General features: G+C 39.7%; 1 protein-coding gene across 1 annotated transcript in view; it reads right to left on the bottom strand.

The window, feature by feature from the left end:
- Positions 1 to 16,472, bottom strand: part of LOC127658592 (unconventional myosin-X-like) — a 106,548-nt gene that overhangs the window by 26,766 nt on the left and 63,310 nt on the right. The window contains exons 19-22 of the mRNA XM_052147969.1: positions 12,599 to 12,723; positions 11,245 to 11,359; positions 5,236 to 5,342; positions 2,905 to 3,305 (exon numbers count right to left, since the gene is read on the bottom strand). Coding sequence (XP_052003929.1) covers positions 2,905 to 3,305; positions 5,236 to 5,342; positions 11,245 to 11,359; positions 12,599 to 12,723 — 748 coding nt within the window. The remainder of the gene's footprint in view (positions 1 to 2,904; positions 3,306 to 5,235; positions 5,343 to 11,244; positions 11,360 to 12,598; positions 12,724 to 16,472) is intronic.

The raw sequence follows: 16,472 nt of genomic DNA, 5'->3' as shown, positions 1-16,472 counted from the left end.
CTAGTACCATTGGCATTCTTTGAAGTATACAAATGTCATTCTCTACCTTGTTATATGGTTAGCTGATATGAAATATTTTTGGAAAGTTGACATCTTGCGGTGACACGTTATAATCCATCCAAAACTATTTTAAACAACCTTTTCTAATTTTAAATCATTATAATGCAAGCAGCTTTTATGACTTGATATTTATTTGAGACTACATGGAATATTTGTACTTTCAAAAATGTACTTGTCACATTGCAGGACAATTTAAAACTTATCAAGGAAAAAAGGTGGTAAGAAATGGTAAAAAACTTATAGGAATGTCTTGGGTTCAATACAAACTAACCTCAATCGACAGCATTTGTGGAATAATCTTGAAAACCACAAAGAAAATCCATTGTTCTTTGTCTATTAACTCTTTCCCCGCCAAACACGGAATTTTCTGTGTTTTATGAAAAAAACGCTTCCCCGCCAAACACGGAAATTTCGGGGTTTACGTGTTTTAGGTGTTATACGGTAAGGAAGACCCCTCCGCATGTTTTGAAAGAGTACGCAACTCTTTGATCAAAGAAACAGACTGCGATCGTCTCAAACATGAAGAAATGGAGTATGAGAAGCTCAAAATATCAGACATAAACATGCCTTTTCTCAGCTTTTTGTCTGAAATGTTGTTTTTTGACAAAACCGACCTCTGTTCAAGTCGCAATAAAAAAAGAACAAATGAAGATAAAATAAAATCGTTTTTTTTGCCTAAAAGCAGAGGCTCAGATCTTTATTGCGATATATAGCATCTTCATATATTCATGGAAGAAAATATTCTGCGGGCCATTAAAGTTTAGCGAAAATCGTCAAAAACCCTGGCGGTGGCTGGCAACTTTTTTTTAAAAACGCTGGCGGGGAAAGAGTTAAAAAAAGAATTAAAGGGATAGTTCACTAAAATTCTCTCATCATTTACCCACATGCCATCCCAGATGTGTATTTCTTTCATTAGCAGAACACAAATGAAGATTTTAAGAAGAATATTTCAGCTCTGTTGGTCCTCACAATGCAAGTGAATGGTGTCCAGAACTTTGAAGCTCCATAAGGCAGTATAAAAGTAATCCATAAGACTCCAGTGGTTAAATCCATGTATTCTGAAGCGATATGATATGTGTCGGTTAGAAACAGATACAAATTTAAGTCCTTTTTTTCCATCAATCTCCAATGTGGAAGAGAAAGTGTATATTTACAGTTAAAAAGGGACTTAAATATTGATCTTTTTCTCACCCACACGTATCATATCGCTTCAGAAGACATGGATTTAACCACTGGAGTCGAATGGATTACTTTTAGAAACCTTTTTTATTTTATTTTTATTTTGGTCACACATTATATACACAGTTTTTTGCATATATAAAGTGAAATGTATTAGTTTTCACATATCCCAGCTAAGCTGGGGTCAGAGTGCAGGGTCAGCCATGATACGGCGCCCCTGGAGCAGATAGGATTAAGGGCCTTGCTCAAGGGCCCAACAGTGGCATCTTGTTGGTGCTGGGGCTTGAACACCACTGCCTTAAGGAGCTTCAAAGTTCTGGAAACCATTCACTTGCATTGTGAGGACCAACAAAGCTGAAATATTCTTCTGAAAATCAAAATTTGTGTTTTGCAGAAGAATTAAATTCATACACATAAGGGAAGGTAAATGATGAGAGAATTTAAATTTTTGGGTGAACTATCCCTTTAAAGAAAGGCACTTACAAAATAAGTAAATGGGCCAGTCCATAAACATTAAAATATACACTGTTTTAAAGAGTATAACCACAAGACGTAAACATTATTCATGTTAAAATGATTTTAGTGAGATAAAATCAGGTATTTACCAGCACTCCAATGTTTATCAAATTACAGGTTCACCTGTGTTACATCATTATGACAATTAAGTTGTAATATTTGATATAACTTTACACACACAGCAAGGTTTGTTAGCGATTTTATCACACTAAAATCATGTTAACATGTATAATGTTTAAGTCTTGTGGCTATACTTTTGAAACAGTGTATACATGTACTTTAATGTTTATGGACTGGCCCCATTCACTTCCATTGTAAGTGCCTTAATGTAACTGCAATATTTGTATTTATTTTTTTAAACAAGGGATGAGTCGAAATTATGGTTTTGAAGGTGCCGTAAGCGATTTTGGTAATTCTGGAATTCCCAAAAGCTGAGCCGTTGGATTATCCATGCCCCCTATTTCCAAAACCCCACCCTCCAAAGATACCAAATGAGTTTATTGAGACTGACACGAGCCCTCATTGAAAAACATGCCATAAATATGGCATTTAAGGCTCAATAATTCGCTGCAACTACAATACTATGAGAACGCCAATACTTATTGACAGAAAGGGTCAGAGACTATTGCCAGTGGACACATTTTTGTTTGCTCTTTACAAAGACTACAGCTGTCACAGAGACAAAAATCGCTTAAAGCACCTTTAACTTGTATTCAATTCTGTAAAATGGTGACCTACTATTGATGTTGACAAAAAAAAGTCTATGGACATGTTATGCATCAGTTACTCATTTAGTAAAGTACCATACCAATGCCATCAGATACCATCACCATAACTGCCAAGGAGATTTTGTAAGGGGAGAGTTAGAATTAGGACAACAAAACAGACATATTCTTTCCAGAACAAGTCTATTTCATATTAATATGTAATAATAATTAATACCTTTTGACTGTGATTTTTCCCCAAAAGATTCCTAATAGGAGACAAGCAAGGGAAAATAATTATTTTTAGACAAGGTAGATTAAAAGCACAACCTTGCAGCCACATAGACTTTAGTTGACCTAAATCAAAGCAAAATATTTGGCCAGATTGAGCTTTACCTGCTATGCCCTGCCTCTCTGTCCTCAATCTCCTGCAATATCTGTAAGCTTTTCAAATCTTCCTGCCTCCTGTTAAACTCTTCCTCTTCCTGTTGTATCCGCAATGCTTTCTGTTGCTCCTCTCTCCTCCTCCATTCCTCCACTTGAAGCCTCTGTCTTTCCTCCTCTTTCTTTCTCTCTTTCTCTTGTCTTCTTCTCTCTTCCTCAAGCCTCCTCAGTTCCTCTTGCAGTCTCCTCTCTTCTTCCTCCCTTCTGATTCTCTCCTCCTCTTCTCTCCTCTGTTTCTCCTCCAGGAGCTGGCGGTAGAGCTGGCGAGCGAGCTGTCCACGGAGGTTTTTCTGGAGGACGACAGCAGCACAGCGGAAACGCAGGAAGACTTGCCTCCAAAAGTGAGCACGGTAGTTTTTTTGAATTGTGATGGTGCTGGCACGGACTTTATTATAGTGTTTTCTGTGAGAGGGACATCATAGATTAAAACACTAATTACACATTTGAGAGCCCTCAAGGCTTTGTATTAATGATTAGTTTATGGGTATATTATAGTAATTAATCAACATAATAGTCTTAAGACTCATTTAAAAAAGCATTTAGTCACACAATTCATACATTCAGAATCTCAATTGCATTTCAGTCACTATAATATAAAGTACTCTGGCTAGATTGTTATGTGATTGTCATAATGATTGATATTTGATCTATGAGAGCAGCTGTTCCTTTTCAAAATTCCCATACATTTTAACCAGACCACCCACAGGCTCATGTCATCCTAGATATGTTTGACTTTTTTTCTTCTGCAGAACAAAATTGAGATTCTTAGAAGAATTGTTCTGCTCTGTAGGTTAATACAATGCAAGTGAATGGTGGCCAGAATGTCGAAGGTTCAAAAAGCAGATAAAGTCAGCATAAAAGTAATCCAGAATCCAGTGGTTAAATCTTCAGAAGTGATATGATAGGTGTCTGTGAGAAACAGATCAATATTTAAGTCCTTTTTCACAATAAATCTCCACTTTTGACCAGCCCCGAACAGTAGGTGGCGATATGCACGAAGAATGTGAATCGGCAAAAAAATAAAAGAAGAACAATGCCAAAGTGGTGATTTATAGTAAAGAAAAAGGACTTCAATATTGATCTCTTTCTCACCCACAAATATTATATAGCTTCAGAAAACATGGATTAAACTACTGTCTTAATAGGCTTTTTGTAGCTTCAAAGATCTGGCCACCATTCACTTGCATTGTGAGAACCTACAGAGCTGAAATATTCATCTGAAAATCTTCATTTGTGTTCAGTAGAAGAAAGAAAGTTATACAAATCTGGGATGGCACGAGGGAGAGTAAATGATGAGCGAATTTTCATTTTTGGGTGAACTATCCCTTTATGAAAAAATGGTTTGTTAGTTTATAAATTATGTTCAAAGTTAAGTATTTGGACGCTTTCTGGTAGTCAAATGTTAGTGGAACAGGTCTATAGTAAATGTGATGAACTACACATGTGGTTACTCTGCTAAGGCACTTGTGTGAACTTGAGGGGAACTGACTTCACACATCCACTAAATATCACTTTGATGACAGCTAGTTAATATGCATTGCAAAATGGCAAAGAAAATAGCATTTTTTTTCACCCTGAAAACAATTTGTTTCCAGTTGCCACTTGCTTTGATACTTTGCGTTAAATTAACTGACATTCAGACATTTTTAAGTGTGACATTAGCATCCAAAAGTGTCCAAATACTTTGTGGCCACTGTAACTCATAGACCTATATAATTTTCAGTGAGCACTAAGCTTCCAGGAACCAAAAGTGTGTCTCAGTAGACCCTGTATCCACAAACAGATATTTTGATCTTGCTGTGTTTGATTTACCACAGCATAATCACAGAATCACTAAAACTAAATGTTGCATGCTAATAGCCCACTAAACTTGCAGGAATAACAGAAAGACTTATAAAAAAATTATTCAAATTTATTAACATTGCATGTGTTGATAATATTGTGCAGCATTTACTGTGGAACAAGAAATTTCTCTCTTGCGTGAGGATGTACAAAAGACACTTTTCATGGTAGAACACTAATTTATTTCCCAGCACTTTCATAATGAATGTAAACTGCTAGGATTTTATCTCAATACACTGATTCAATCAGCACTGGTAACCTATTCTGCATTGCAAACTTAAAACAGCACTCACATATTCGATTAGAGCAATTCAGCCAAAACTCAAAACAATAAAACGTAACTAAAGTCACTTGTCTTAGGTAACTCACCCAGCCCCATTCAACAGATCATGTTTATACACAAACACATACATGAGGTACTGTATAAACACACTCCCGAGACAATCCCAGACATTCATTGAAACCCACACACACATAAAGCTGTACTAACCTTGCCACATAACTTAGTATGTGGGCCCGGATCACCATTCCAGCCGCTGTGCGCACCTCCTCTCGCTCCTTCTCCAACCTTTGCTCCAGAGCTTCCTTTAGGAACACCTGCAGAACATGCACCGAAGAAGAACAAGAAGGAGAGATAGAAGAGGGCAGGTTTAGGTACCTTATGTGTAACTTTCCAGGCAGTATGAGCACTGCTCTAGTGTTAGGCTCAGTAGGCTACAGGCGAAAGGGAGCTGAGCTGTGGAGCTCTGCCATTGTGCTGAAACCACAGCTCTCTGATTTCCTGTTACTGCTGCAGCCTGGGCTATTCCAGACAGACTGATGTGCATGAACAGAGAAAAAGAGAGAGAGAGAGAGAGAGAGAGAGAGACAGAGGGAGGTGGGGAGGAGGGAAAAAAGTGGCTCTCCTACAAAGAGCAGGCCACACCCTCAATCTCTCTCTTTCAGGGGCAGGAGACATGAAAGTTTAACCCTTTACTGACTGACATTGACTGTCAGAACAGAGCCCCCAGGATCAGAGTTTAAAAGAAGGGATGTAAAGTTGATTATATGCATAAATTACTTTGGAATGAATAAAATTAATGAATTAATGCACAGTCAATACGTTTCCATTCACTTTCAAATTTCAATTTCTGTCATTCTAAAACAAGGATTTGACTCTTTTAAAATGCCATGAAAACACTTAAGTACTACCAGTCCGAAAGCCAGATTAACTGACCTACATAATTTGATTGTAGCTCTGCTTTGTCCAGTATGTGTACGCTTTAACCAGACTAAAACTGTTCTCGCCATTGTGCGCAATACTCTGAAAGACAGTAGTGATATTTAACATTTATATTTATGTATATTTAACACTTCAGCTGACATCCTTCCTTCTAATATATGATTACACAATGTGTCATATTTAATGGGACAGACAGATGAAGACAGTAGCTCGAATACCCCAAACCTGCCATAGCTTGACTCTAACTGCGAAATCTGCTAAACACAAAATTAAGATTTTTTAAAGAATATCTCAGCTCTGTTGGTCCTCACAATGCAAGTGAATGGTGACCAGAAATCTGAAAGTCCAAATATCACATAAAGGCATCATAAAAGTAATCCATAAGACTCCAGTGGTTTAATCAATGTCTTCTGAAGCAATCCAATCGGTGTTGGTTGAGAACAAACCAAAATGTAACTCCTTTTTCACTGGTCGTCTTGCCTTTGCAGTCTCTAGGCACAATCATGATTTCAAGCTTGATTACTTCCTAGTGCTTGAAATCATGATCGCCAAGTAGACTGCTGTCAAGATTTATAGCCATCTCTTAAAATTAGTTAAGTAGTTAGTTAATCTTAAACAGTATCCAAAAAACACAAAATCTACTGGTAACCAATGCTGGTCTTGTTTGTAGGGACAGCTAATATAAGTACCTGTACATGGTGGTATAAGTACCATTCCATCAGACTATGAGGATGCTCAGTTAATTTAGACGGTCACCACAGAGACAAGAGAAGGGTTCTATCAATTTACAGCAAAACACATGCTCTTGAATACACATACATACAGTATACACACAGCATTACATCTGGCCTCCCAAGGATTTTTTAAGCCCATTGTGAGATTTCCCGGAACGTCAACCCAGATGTTCCTGTAATCACTGACGCACAGCTGTACACACACACACACACACACACACACACACACACACACACACACACACACACACACACACACACACAGAGAAGGAAGTTTCCTGGTCCACATCCTTCCCCCATCCCACGCAAATCCAGAGCCTCGATCTAGGGAACAAACTTCCTCAACACACAATCGGCATGGATATAATTACACACAGATTGTTTCGAGTGAGAAAACACAATCCCAGCCCCCTCTCTGATACCCCCCTTCCCTCACCTCCACCTCAAATCTCACACTCACAAAAACACACATACAAAACCCAGTGTTGCCACTCAAGAAAACATGAGAAAGGCGAAAACACACACGTGCGCGCGCACACACACACACACACACACACACACACACACACACACACACACACACACACACACACACACACACACACACACACACACACACACACACACACACACACACACACACACACACACATTCATAAATCAAGCCTTGAAAGGGTTGTCACACCTCAGACCATGATAATAACCACAGCAGATTGTCCAACATGTCCAGCAATGGCAGACAGTCACAGGTCAATATTCCGATCTCTGACTATCAACTGATATGTTATCCAGATATTCATGGATTCAATTTAAACAACACTAACATGTTTTTAAAAGCAGGAATACATTAAGCTGAATTTACAAGAGAGTGTATTTATATAGCAACATGAAACACATATTACACATGTGGAACATATGGGTAAACTCTGATCAAATAACTAACATACATCTCCGCCTGGTCTTTCGTGCGGTGTGTTTGATCTTGTTCTCATTACTGCTTATTTCACTTGAAGTTGCCCTTCCAATGACACTGGTCTTGACTGTGATTCTGTCATATACTGTACATATAACAGATCTCTTGTCTTTTCTCTACATTTTGTATGGATTAAGACAAAGAGGATTCAAAGTCACTGAAGAGGGAAGGAGGACAACGCCGGGCTGGACCGACACACACCCGGTCCCCAATCAGCCTGATGGGGCACGCGGAGGATTAAGGGCAGCTGAAGATGACAGTTTGAGTGAGAGAGAATTACAGGCAGCTGCCCTATGTGTGGTTATGTTGATTAACCACATGTTGTTTTTGGTTAAATTGATCATTCAAATATTATTTATATTGTTAAGCTAGTTCTCGCCTCCTGCTTTCCCTTTAACTGTATTACAGTCACCAATTCCCAACCTGAAAGGAGAAACCAAGCAGGATTCAAATGCTTTTACTCAAATTTTAGCTTTTCGATGCGAGTATGGGATAGACAATTGTGCCAGTCCTCCAGAAAATACCAGATTAGCCTGTGCTAATCCAGGCTGGTTTAAACTGTGTCCTAATCAGGCACGATGCTTTGAAGTTTGCTTTGAAGCAGTTGGTATGTCCACACTAAACGTGAAACTAATGACAAACTATGATCTATGAGCGACTGTATTTTGCCATAATATCTTTAAAGATATCTACCAGTAAGAGTCAGCATGGAATTGTTCATCAAGCCAGCTTCTGTCATGAGGTCACCAGCTTTCAGTGGGTCCATGGCTGTTCAGATCAGAAGGTTAATTATCAAGTACTTGAGTATAATGTATGATGGGAGTAGTCTTGCAGAGCAGTGAATGTTATAGGTTAAAGTAGCTGACCTTGAGTACACTGGTGCTCTGATGCGCTGAGAACAAATTGGAGCCGGTCAGCCCTGTCCCCTCCACAGAACAATCAGGCTATTTTACAGCAAAACTATTTGTAAAGCATGACTCTATTCAGCAGTGTGCATATTTGAATTAATTTATCAGTGTCTTTATGTATGTGTGTGTGGGAGACAACAAGAGAAAGTGACATTCTAGCGATATATAATTTTATTTATGTATTCAAACCACCTACTGAGACTGTGATGAATGCTGATGAAAGGTATTTGCATTGCATGGCACTTACATATGATTTTTATTTTTTATGGCATTACTATTTCTATGATATTACTATTAAATTGCAGATTTGTTTCAGCAGTACCCATCCATACAGATATACTTTCTGAATCTATTATTACATGCCTCTCTGCAATACTTGATTCTGATTGGTCTATCACTGCATATTGCATCAAATTTGAATGACTGTTAAACTGTATATTTGACAATCCTAGGTAACTGATTTCCTACATAGCTGTGCTAGTTTCATGACTGTTCATGTTTCTTCTCACAAAATTAAATAATTTTAATTAAATCAATCAATCAATAAACATTTACATTCCATATCAGTATTTCCATTTGTTTATTTGGTCTGTAGGTAACCATGTAATAAGCAGGAAATACAGTATAATATACAGTCAGTAATATACAGTAATTTACTCCACTTTCCTATCAAACCAGCTTTGGTTGGTTAAAGCTGTAATGGGGAAAAAAAATAAGTTATTTTTGCAGTAATGACCAGCTGACTGCACGTTATCCCATTATTATTAACACTTTACAATGAGGTTCCATTTGCTAACATTAGTAAATGCATCAGGTATCATGAACAAACAATTAGCAATATTCTTTACAACATTTGTTTATCTTTGTTAATGTTAGTTAATCATAATGTTTGTTAGATCATAATGTTATAAAATACAACTTCAGATTTTTAAAATGTTAGTATATTTTGAAATTAACATTAACTATTAATTAATAAACATTAATAATGCTGTAGAAGTATTGTTCATTGTTAGTTCATGTTCACTAATGTTGTTAACAAATGTTAATTTTGTAAAGTTTTCCCATTATTCCTTACCATAGCACAGCTTTTTAAACATCGATACTGTGCATTTACAAATCCTAACTGTGTGCTGAAGTCATCTCAATGTTCAGTTGGAATTGCCTTTCTTTTATAATGACCCACGCAGTATCTCATAACCGCAAAGAGCACCGACAGGTCATCACTGTCCATCTCAAGTTATTTGATTTATGAGAGATTTTCTCTGCTCCAACAGACCAAACCTAAACACACACAATCACGGTAACAATGCATTAAGTGACCATCAAGCTAACAATGCAAACCCAGATAAGGAGATATCTAAACTAGCTCTCAGGAAATCCAGAACCCACAAAACCCTGACGGAAATAACACAGAGCATGCTGGAATCAATTAATTTAAAGAAAAGTGGTCTGAATCAAAGGACAAAAGAATGTCTTTTATTTACACTGCCTTCCTGTTCCTGAGAAACCTCAGAGCTCCTCTTACTGTAAAAACAGCCCGAGTGAACTGCTGCACTTAATGTGTGGTAGAGACTGACCAAGGAAAGTGAATAATTGACTGATTACAAGATAAGAATGAATGGACACTGTTGAACAGAGAACAGAAAATGTTATTTTCAGAGCGCCTGTGCTCCTGTTGCCAAACGGCCTTAAAGTGCTCCACTCTCATTTCAGGCCCGGCCGATCGGGATGAGTCATTTCAGTAGAGTAAGGGACCGCAAGGCAACCAACCAAGATGTGGAGGGTTTTTGAGGTGGGGGATGGGAGCCGTGAAAGAACGAGAAGGATAGAGGAAGAATGAGGAAACAAATGGAGAGAAAGAGACAAAGAAACCAGCAAGAGATGGACAAAATCCTCCATTACAACCTAAAAGTGTTACCATGTAATACATTTTGCCTAACTTGACCTGATGTTGGCTTGACAAAGCCTGGCCTGAAATTCACTATAAACCCACATGTTATTTTATTTTCATTCCTCAAACAAGGGCATTCACATGCTAAGCCTGTAGGGGAATTTAGAGAAGATACTGTAACAAGCGCTTGGAGAAACAACTGTACTGGGAACATCAGATAGGGATGTGTTACACTGGTGTAACAAGGCAGAAGTTGTTTAGGGTCAGTATTAGTTTTACTCACTACTGTATGTCTTACTATGGGTTAAAATCTTTTTAACCTATAGGGTTGAAAATTGGTTGAAAAGCCCAAAAGTCTGTATTGCATTTTCTTGTTCCTTCTCATTTACATTAAGGCTTTCAAATCATTCTCAACACATTAAGTTACTTTAGTTTAAAATGTAAAAAACTGGTGGATGCCAATAGTCCATCCCAGTGCATGTTTATGTGGAGTTAGGAACACATACCTTATCAGGTTACCTGAAATCCTCTCCATGAAGAAAGCTTAGCAAATGTCAGGGATCAACCCACAGACTTAATAAATGTCAAGCAGTTCAATATGAGAGAGAAAGAGCTTTTATCTAAAGCTTTTGCACTCTTTACCTTTTCACAGAGGTCTCAGCACAGATAATTTCAATTGGCACTTAGAAGTGCCTATCAGGGATTCCACATTATAAGTCAAGGTGGCTTGAAAGCATGTATACATGTGTGTGAACATACTGAATGTGTTACCTTAGTCTTTCCCAACTGCCACTCTTTCTTTGTGACATCATACTTCGTCAGCATATCTGCACATTTTTCCCTCTCATCCGCTGTGTGGTTTTTGTCCCTCAAGATCATTGTGTATCTGCAGAGGAAGTGGGCACAGCTTGAACACATACACGCATTCCACTCATTTTACTGTAAGCGAACATGTACCCATTAAACATTCTCACATTCAGTAAAAAATTGTTCATTAATTAAAAAATTGTTCATGTTATTGTTCATTAAAGGAATTTTCCAGTTTCAATACAAGTTCAAATCAACCGACAGCATTTGTGGCATAATATTGATTACCAAAAAAATATTTTGACTCGTCTCTCCTTATCATTAAAAAAAGCAAAAATCGGGGCCTGGGTAGCTCAGCAAATATTGACGCTGACTACCACCCCTGGAGTAGCGAGTTCGAATCCAGGGCATGCCGAGTGTCTCCAGCCAGGTCTCCTAAGCAACCAAATTGGTGCAGTTGCTAGGGAGGGTAGAGTAACATGGGGTAACCTCCTCGTGGTCGCTATAATGTGGTTCTTGCTCTCGGTGGGGCACGTGGTGAGTTGTGCATGGATGCCACTGAGAATAGCGTGAAGCCTCCACACACGCTATGTCTCCGCAGTAATGCGCTCAACAAGCCACGTGACAAAGATTTGTCCTCCTCCGCCCGGATTGAGGCAAGCCACTATGCCACAGTGAGGACTTAGAGAGCATTGGGAATTGGGCATTCCAAATTGGGGAATAAGGGCAGGGAAAAAAAAAAAAAAGAGGCAAAAATCGAGGCTACAGTGAGGCACTTAAAATGAAAGAGAATGAGGCCAATTTTTGGAGGGTTTAAAAGCCAAAACGTGAAGCTAATAATTTTATAAAAGCACTTACATTAATTCTTCTGTTAAAACTCTTGTATTATTTGAGCTGTAAAGTTGTTTAAATTGTAATTTTTACATTCATTTTAGAGTTTGTTAGTCTAAAATAACTAAAATCATGTTTATATGAATATTTTTTATGTCTTGTGGCAAAACTTTTGAAAAAGTTAGTATTTTAACATTCAGAAATTGCCCCCATTGTAAGTGCCTCACTGAAACCTTGATTTTTGCTTTATTTTAATTAAAAGGAAGTACGAGTCAAAGTATATTTTTGTGGTAATCAATATTATGCCACAAATGCTGTTGATTGAGCTTAATTTGTATTGAACCCAGAACATTCCTTTAAGATTCAAAGGACATAAACTTTAGCATTCCAAAAACTGGGCATGTGGACCTGATCTTGTGCTCCAAATTGTCAGTATTTTGCTGGACAGTCAGAGGTTTTGTGATGTTTTCTTAACTGTATCTCTCACCGGCTGAGGAAGTCATGGAAGGTTCTCCGTACAGGAAAACCTGCTCTACGGATCTTCACTGTCTCCAGCATTCCAGAATAACGCAGCTGATTCAGAACCACATCAGCATCAAATGTATTTGCATTCTGGATGAAAACAGAAAGAGATGTCCATCAGCAATGACATCAAATGGCTGTGCTGAATATTCATCGGATATGAATGGATCAATATTCAACAATTAAAATTTGTTATGTTTACATATTTTCTTCAATCCTATTTGTTCTATACAGAGACAAATGTAATTCCCTTAACCTAAAAATAACTCAAAGTGACTCTTTGTTTGGGGCCTGAGTAGCTCAGTAAGTAAAGAAGCTGACTACCACCGCTGGAGTGACGAATTCAAATCCAGGGCGTGCTGAGTGACTCCAGTCAGGTTCCCTAAGCAACCAAATTGGCGCGGTTGCCAAGGAGAGTAGAGTCACATGGGGTAACCTCCTCGTGGTCGCCATAATGTCGTTCGCTCTCAGTGGGGCGCTTGGTGAGTTGTGCGTGGATGCCGTGGAGAATAGTGTGAAGCCTCCACACATGCTAAGTCTCCGCAGTAGCACACTCAACAAGCCACGTGATAAGATGCGCGTCACTACACCACCATGAGGACTTAGAGTGCATTGGGCATTCCAAATTGGGAAGAAAAGTGACTCTTTGTTTGAGCATACATAGAACTATGACATTTTGGTTTCATGACAACCATAATAATGTGCACAGATGCGTTAGGGTGAGAAAATGTCTCGCTTACTAACGCAACCTCCGTTCCCTGATGGAGGGAACGAGACTTTGTGTCGATGAAGTGACACTAGGGGTCACTCTTGGGAGCACCATTCATCTCTGATCTTTTGAGAAATGGAATTTGCCTGCCACTCCCCTGGACATATGGGTATAAAAGGAGGGAAAATGCAGCCACTCATTCAGGTTTCCCACTGAGGAGCCCAGACAAGATCCTGGCCAATTCAGCGTGTACTTCAGTGAGGCTGTGCGCACTGAGTGTATGGCCCAGAAAGTGCGGAAACTGCTCTTTTCTTGAGAAGATGGGTATAGCAGCCCATCGGGCATGCGGCGAAACCAAAAGAAAAGGGAAATCAAGATTCTCCATCCGGCACTCCACCGGGGGAAGGAGTGGTCTCCTTACCTTAACTCCTGAAGTGCAGCTACCGAACTTCCATCTCGGGGGCGCTTTGAAGCCTTCCGCAGGTTCTTGGCTGCTTCCTGCAGGAGGCTCCAGAGCCGGGGTTGTCTCCGCAGGAGGATGCGCTTGGCGACGAGCAGACGGGGTGTAGGATCTAGAGGCGCGCCGGGGCAGGATGTGTTGGATAGCCTCCGTCTGCTTCCTCACTGTCGAAAACTGCTGGGCAAAGTTGCCGACGGTGTAGCCGGAAAGGCTAACCTGGGAGATGGGGGCGTCAAGAAAACAAACCTTGTCGGCCACTCTCGACTCGACCAGGTTGAGCCAAAGTTGGCGTTCCTGGACCACCAAGGTGGACATCGCCTGCCCAAGAGACAGTGCCATGACCTTCGTCGCCCAGGGTGGCAAGATAGGTCACCGAGCACAGCTCCTGCATCAATCCCGGGTCAGGACTACCCTTGTGCAACTCTTTAAGTGCCTTGGCCTGGTGCACCTGAAGGAGTGCCATGGCATGCAGGGCGGAGGCGGCACGTCCAGCAGCACCGTAGGCCTTAACCGCCAGTGACAATGTAAGCCTACAGGCCCTGGACAGGAGTCTCAGACGGTTCCACCAGGTGGAGGTGCTCTGCGGGCACAAGTGCACCATAACTGCCTGATCCACCTGAAGAATCGCAGCATACCCCCTTGCCGCCTCACCGTTGAGGGTAGTGAGAGTGGAGGAGTTTGCGAATCAGGTCCAGGCAGTAAAAGGTGTCCACCACGACCGTTTAAGCTCCTCATGCACCTCCTGGAAAAAAGGAACGCGGCACCGTAGAATCAAAAAGCTCGTAAGAGCGAGAGATGAAAATGGCTTGGCAGAGTAGTTTCAGCTCAGTGAAATACAACCGCTCGGCTCCGAAGAACAAATCTGAACAGGTGGCTGCATTTTCCCTCCTTTTATACCCATATGTCCGGGGGAGTGGCATGCAAATTCCACTCGGCAATTTTTATTGGCCTTTTCTCAAAAGATCAGAGATGAATGGCGCTCCCAATAGCAACCCCTAGTGTCACTGCATCGTGACAGAAGAGGAACATACAGTAGATGCTTCTTTCTATTTATCGGTCTAGATTTGATTTGTCATATAATGAGCAAAAGATGGCTGTGGGTAGAAATAAGCAGGTCAAATGTCATCCCCAGTTATTTGGAATTAAATATGTCTATTGTGCGAGGTGTTGCATCATGTTCAGTGGCTGGATCAGTAACGTCAGTGCCTGGTGTTCAGCTGCTCCCGCAGTGTCCTATATCATTAGCCCTTTTGATGACTGTGTTAAGGAGTAGGGCTCATTGTTGGTGGCCTGGACATCTGGTGTGGCTTAATATAACACAAAAAGAACAGAGCATTCCACTCTTGTATTCTGCCATGTTCCTCATTTCAGCCAACACACTCTGAACTGAAATCATGATGTTAGGCTGAATCGACCGCAAGCAGAGTTGCATGTCTATTTCTGGCCATTGTGGGTAATTTGGACAAAAGTAGGGAAGAGGTTAAGGAACGGAGGGTGAGCAGAAGTAAACCTGGGTCACCTAGAAGTCATTTGCAAAGCAAGTCACTAATATAATGTGACACATTTCCAGGCAAAACTGAATATTCATCAGAAAATAATGCAGGGCAGAAGTTGTCCATCAGGCTTTGATTGGATCATTATAAGTGAGCTAGATATTATTGGTTAAAGGGACAGTTCACTCAAAAATGAAAATTAGCTCAATTACTCACCCTGGTGCCATAATAGATGTGTATGACTTTCTTTATTATTCTGAAAGAAACAATCACAATGCATGTGAATGGTGGCCAAAACTTTGAAGCTCCAAAAAGCACATAATGGCAGCATAAAAGTAATCAACAAGACTCCAGAGGTTAAATCTGTCTTCAGAACCTAAATGATAAGTGTGGGTGAGCAACAGATCAATATTTAAGTCCTTTTTTACTATAAATCAGTACTTTCACATTTTTATTCTTTTGTTTTTTGGCGATACGCATTCTTCGTGCATATCGCCACCTACTGGTCGGGGCTGTTCAAAGGTGGAAATTTATAGTAAAAAAGGACTTAGACTTGATTGGTCTGTTTTTCACCCACACCAATCATATTGCTTTCGAAGACATGGATTTAACCAATGGAGTCGTATGGATTACTTTTATGTTGCATTTATTTGCTTGAGTTTCAGATTTTTGGTCACTATTCAATTATATTGTATGGAACAACTGAGTTGAGAAATTCTTCTAAAAATCTTAGTTTGAGTTCTGCTGAAGAAAGGAAGTAAAACACATCTGGGATCGCATGAGGGTGAGTAAATGATGATTGAACTTTCCTTTTTGAGTGAACTAATGTTTAATGTTTAATGAGTATCTCGGTCTGTCTTTTCAGGCTGTTGGTTGTTCCTCACAAAACAACCTTGGAATATGACACATGATTCGAATGGAATATTTTAATGGCACTTTTGGGTACTTTTTTATTTATTTTTTTAATGAAATTACTTTTTTTTCTCTTTAAATTCACTACCACCAAAGCGAAACATTGCCAAAGAGAATTGTAAAAATAGGGACTGTTTTTAAACAGGAACGCTTCCCCATATATCATTGGTCAAACAGATAGACCTGCCCTAAAGTCACTGTGTCAGGTGGGTTGGGATACTCAAACAAACAGCGATGTTTTGAAAGTTTTACAGAGACGCAGCGT

The sequence above is a fragment of the Xyrauchen texanus genome, chromosome 18 (genome assembly GCF_025860055.1).
Source record: "Xyrauchen texanus isolate HMW12.3.18 chromosome 18, RBS_HiC_50CHRs, whole genome shotgun sequence".
Classification (NCBI taxonomy): domain Eukaryota; kingdom Metazoa; phylum Chordata; class Actinopteri; order Cypriniformes; family Catostomidae; genus Xyrauchen; species Xyrauchen texanus.
This window is presented reverse-complemented; position numbering and strand designations above follow the sequence as displayed.